Source organism: Carassius gibelio, chromosome A4 (genome assembly GCF_023724105.1).
Source record: "Carassius gibelio isolate Cgi1373 ecotype wild population from Czech Republic chromosome A4, carGib1.2-hapl.c, whole genome shotgun sequence".
In the NCBI taxonomy this organism is placed as follows: domain Eukaryota; kingdom Metazoa; phylum Chordata; class Actinopteri; order Cypriniformes; family Cyprinidae; genus Carassius; species Carassius gibelio.
This window is the reverse complement of record NC_068374.1, coordinates 35,635,750-35,640,722: the sequence shown is the minus strand read 5'-3', so window position 1 is coordinate 35,640,722 and position 4,973 is coordinate 35,635,750. Positions and strand designations below refer to the sequence as shown.

Genomic DNA, 4,973 nt, shown 5'->3' with positions numbered 1-4,973 from the left:
TTCCCATTCATTTCCAATGGTGAACAACACACGTGGCTATTTATTTTTAACAACCATTCAAATTTATAGAATCAAGTTTTGTGGTTATCTTTAATATTTCAAAACATATTTTTGTTTTTCTGGTCTAAAATGACCTTACTTCGTGGAATTAATGAATCGTGGTATTTGTGTGATGCCTCGTTTCCGCCACTAGATGTCAGTGTGACTCCAGCAAACACTCAATACACTTTATAATGAAGCGAAGTAACGTGACAAATTTTTTTTTATATGAACAGACATATGGGGTGATTGTGGGCAACAACAGTGGGATTATAGCTTTTATCAGTCTTAAAATAAAGAAATACTTTAAAACTGAAAAAAGCGTGTGTGACAACTAGCCCCGGTGTGATCCGCAATAGTAATGCGTGTAACACCAGTGTTATCCAGCAGGTGTCGCGCGTGCATCTAAAAAAAAGAGTCGTTTACTGGAAGTTGCTAAAATGTTTAAAAATCGTGGGTTTTCATTTCATCTAAAGTTAACTGGAATAAAAAAATGCTATTAAAATATTTCTGAAAGGAATCCCTAAATGTAAACACCTGACCGAAATTTGCAGTAGCTACAATATTTTGTTGTTGTTGTTATAATCATGTATATTTAGATAAAGATGGTCAGCTATATGTCCTCTTGTATGTTTCGTTCTGAATAAAACGCAAGTTTTAAATTAGAAAGAATAAGTCAGACATTACAGTTTAATGCATTGCATCTACATCGCTTCCGTGCGTTCGTGATCAAGCCGAATAAAGCATCCGGATTAAACAGAAGCGGTGCGTGGATCCGGTGTCCGTTCAACAGGGCCGCCGCGTCCCGTGACTGACGAACGTAATCTGCGTCGCGTTTCTCTTTAAGGCGCCGCGCGCTGCCTGGAATTCACGTCACTTCGCCGCGAAGCGTCCGGATCAATGAGGTTCCGCGCTGCGCGTTGCGTCGCGCTCCTGCGAGCGACGCTTCCAGGAAGGTGTTAACCATCGCGCTGCCGCAATGTAGCGCCCGCTCGCGCGTTTACAAACAACAGAAGTTGAAGTATTCCGCGCGGGGCGAGGCCAATGGATGCGCGTTAAAATCGCCTGCGCGTCGCGAGGGGAACGTTATCCAGGGCTTTATTTCGCGGAAGAACAAGGGAGAGGAAAGTGGAAACAGAACAACTTCCTGAATTTCAACGAGACATGTCCGAGTCCCCCTCGCAGGTCATTATTAAGGTAATTCTGCCTTTTCTGTCTCGTCTCGAGTGTGTGGCGCGCGCTCGGCGTCGATCATCTGTTGCTGCGATCGATCGGGGATCAATCAAACGGGCTCTCGTGAGTTCATTCGCGCCGTGCGACGCGATGCACGCGTTCAAACCCTTCAGCTCAAGCCATCAGTGGGAAAAGTTCACAAACGAGTTCGAGAACGAGTTTCGGTGCGCGCGGGGACTTTAACCGCGTCGGGAACATTAGTTTGCATTGGTTATTTAGTAACAGGGAGCGAGCAGAAGACGAGACTTTGCGCTGAAGCACGCGTGTTATCTACCAGCGCTGCTCTTTGGCCAGCTTCCTTCAAACAGCCAGAGATCACATCCTTCTTGCACTGTTCCTCGTGCGGTTATGTTCCAGCTGTAAGACCACCTGGCCCTGATAGATAGCACACGTACATCACGGACACGACGCTTTACATATTTTTTAGAGCGTTTGCTCATTTGCAATACGTTTTACTTTCCCGTCAGATGTCAAATAGACGTTTAGAAGATGTCTTTCAGATTTAGATTGCATGTAAAACTGACATCTTTCAGATGTTTGAACACTGCAGATGCTTTCCAGATCTTTAACAGACCGCTTACAGATGTACATCTTTAAAATAGTTTGTAGAATTCAATATAAATCTTCCAGTTAAACTTAAGCCTTCTCTCTGCTGATGTATGTAGGACTTCTCCAATCATTTAGTGATCTTAAGCTCCGCCCCTGCCTGACACATGATTGCCACGCCCACATGTTAACATCCAATCAGCAACTGATGCACAGAACCAAGCCCCGCCCCATACTTGTTTTAATTTTTGATAATGCATTACTCTTGGATGTAGTGTTGTTTTTTTCCAATAATTTTCTAATAACAAGATGTTATGTAATTTAAACAATGTTTTCTCGTAATAATGAGATGGTACGTTTAAAATGCTATTTTTATGATAGTAAGTGAGATGATGTGTAAATTAAATTGATATATTTGCTAATTAAACCGACATTTTCTCATAATAACGAGATTTTGTTTTTAAAAACAATGTAATTTTTTTTATAATAGCGAGGTAATGTCATTAAAACGATAAGCTGTTTTCTTGTTAATACGAAATTTTCTCGTCATAAAAAAGTTATGTTAAAAATTATATTTTGTTCGTAATAACGTCGTTAGAATGCAAAATTTTCTCGTTAAAATTAAATTTTTTCATAATAACGAGATTTTATGTTTTTAAAAACAATATAATTTTAACAGTGAGGTAATGTGTCGTTAAAATATGTTCTCGTAAAAACTGCATCTTCTTATAACAAAATGTTATGTTAAAAATATTTTGTTCGCAATAACGTGATAAACTGTCGTTAGAATGCTACATTTTCTCGTTAAAATGGCATTTTTTCTAAATAAAGAAATGTACGTTGTTAAAATAATTTTTTTCATAATAGTTAGATAACGTGATATCTTCTTAAAAACTTTTTTTTTCATACTAACGAGATTATCTGTATTTTCTCTTTAAAACAACATTTGTTTGTAATAAAGAGCTATTATTTCATTTAAACGATAAATGTTGTTAAAACAATATAGCTACGTAATATCAAGATAATTTGCTCTTAAAGTGATAATTTCTCCTTAAAGCAACATTGTCTCGTAATATTGATGTTTTTTCATAATAACGAGATTGTGTATTTTCGCATATTAACATATTTTAATTTTTATTTCTATTGATGTGCACCACAATAATTGCGACTGTAAAGCGTCTGAATGATATCATCAGTCCGTCATATTCATGGCTGCTCTTATTGGTGCGCCTTTATCTTATTTAATGCTTGTAATTAATAATAATGAGCATTTTAATGCAAACGTGATGTGTTTGGGATTTGCATGTCCCTCCCTCTCCAGGTGTTCCTGTGACCGGCGAGAGCTTTCTCACAGTTGTAGAGACATCCACGCTCGGGTAGAGCAGCTTTGTTCAGCGCAGCCGCATGCAGATGAGCCGATCGAGCCGCGGTCTTATCACTTTAGATTTTGCATGCTTTCATTTGCACAGGCTGCTGGACATGATGATGAAAGCGTTTGAGGAAGTTTCCAGAGAACCGCTCTGTGCTTCCCGGCTCTCGGTTTTACCCTGGAAATTTCAGTTCTCAGTGCAAATGCTAGCATCGCCCTATATATGGACAGAGAGAAGGTCAACAGGAAACTGGACAGGAAATCAGCAGTGATTGACAGCAGGGAAATCACAGCAGCTGAAGAACGCTCAAATGTCTCTGGTTTCCCTTCAAGGGCCAAACATGATGATCTCAGAGCATCATCCACATGCATATTACTCATATCCACATCATTGTGCAATATAGAAGTAAGATGTTTTCTATGAGACCTGATATTAGCCTCTATAGGTAAATCACTAGATATTGATACTTAAAATTAATATACATGAGCCTCTATAGGTAAATAACTATAGATATTAATGCAAAAAAAAATTATATTCATTATCCTTTATAGGTAAATAACCATATATTGATGTAAAGATTAATATTCATTAGCCTCTGTAGGTAAATAACCATATATTGATGCTTACAATTAATATTCATGAGCCTCTATAGGTAAATAAATAGATATTGATGCTTAAAATTAATATTCATGAGCCTCTATAGGTAAATAACTAGATATTGATGCTTAAAATTAATATTCATTAGCATTTATAGGTAAATAACTAGATATTAACTTGATATTGATGCTTAATTCATATTCATTAGCCTTTATAAGTAAATAACTAGATATTAATGTTAAAAATACATATATTCATTAGCCTCTATAGGTAAATGACTAGACATCCGTTAGTATCGATTAATATATTAATAGAGAAATCACATCAGCTCTAAAGTTATATAACTAGAAATGTATTCATATTGATTGATATTCATTAGCCACTTTAGGAAAACAATAAGATATTCATTTATGTTCATTAGTATTCATAATCATCAGCAATACGTAAATTGTGGGTAATGAATGTTATTATTGATTAATATTCATTAGTCATAGTAAGTAAACAGCTAGATCATTAATTTTATTTAATGAATATTTATTACATTTTAATTAGTGTTATTTTTTAATATTCATACTTAATATTAAGTACAAGTAGAAAAGTCACTATAGTAAGACATCTAGTTATTTATTTGTATTAATATTCATGAGCCACTATAACACTTTATCTGTTAGTATTAATTGACATAAATTAGCAGCAGACAAACAATACAAATATTTGTAATTACGATAACTTTACAGTAATATAATAATAATAATACCATTTCGGATGTATTGCACTCGAGTTCGTGGTCTTACGTTACAAACGAGCTGGATAATGTTCATCAGATGACCCCCGCTTGACCTTTGACCTGTCTGCGGGGTCACTGAGCATCAGTGAGCAGCTTCACGTGGCTCTCTGTGTTTGTTCTGAGCAAAACAACTCTGAAGGAAGTTCAGGACCTTGTGTGTGTGTGTGTGTGTGTGTGTGTGAGAGAGAGATCAGCAGCACAAGCACACAGTGACCGATATCTAACGGGTCTGTAGTAACCCGTGTGTGTGTGTGTGTGTTCAGCAGGAGAGGAGTGCTTTCAGTCCATCCGCGAGCCCATTGCCGAATTCCACTTCCTCACCCGGCCATGTCCCGCCCTCTTCAGCTAACACCAGGACAGAAGAGGAACCGACCAGACTGCCTACACACCTGCGTGAGTGA

The 4,973-nt window shown here is 37.3% G+C and overlaps 1 protein-coding gene across 2 annotated transcripts in view; it reads left to right on the top strand.

Annotated features, from left to right (window-relative positions):
• Nucleotides 1-836: 836 nt before the first annotated feature.
• etv6 (ETS variant transcription factor 6) overlaps nt 837-4,973 on the top strand; it is a 13,923-nt gene continuing 9,786 nt past the window's right edge. The window contains exons 1-2 of one of the 2 annotated variants that reach the window (XM_052585277.1): nt 837-1,236; nt 4,836-4,965. In XM_052585277.1, coding sequence (XP_052441237.1) covers nt 1,204-1,236; nt 4,836-4,965 — 163 coding nt within the window. In that variant the 5' untranslated portion in view covers nt 837-1,203. The remainder of the gene's footprint in view (nt 1,237-4,835; nt 4,966-4,973) is intronic. The other variant, XM_052585284.1, reaches the window with a different exon arrangement.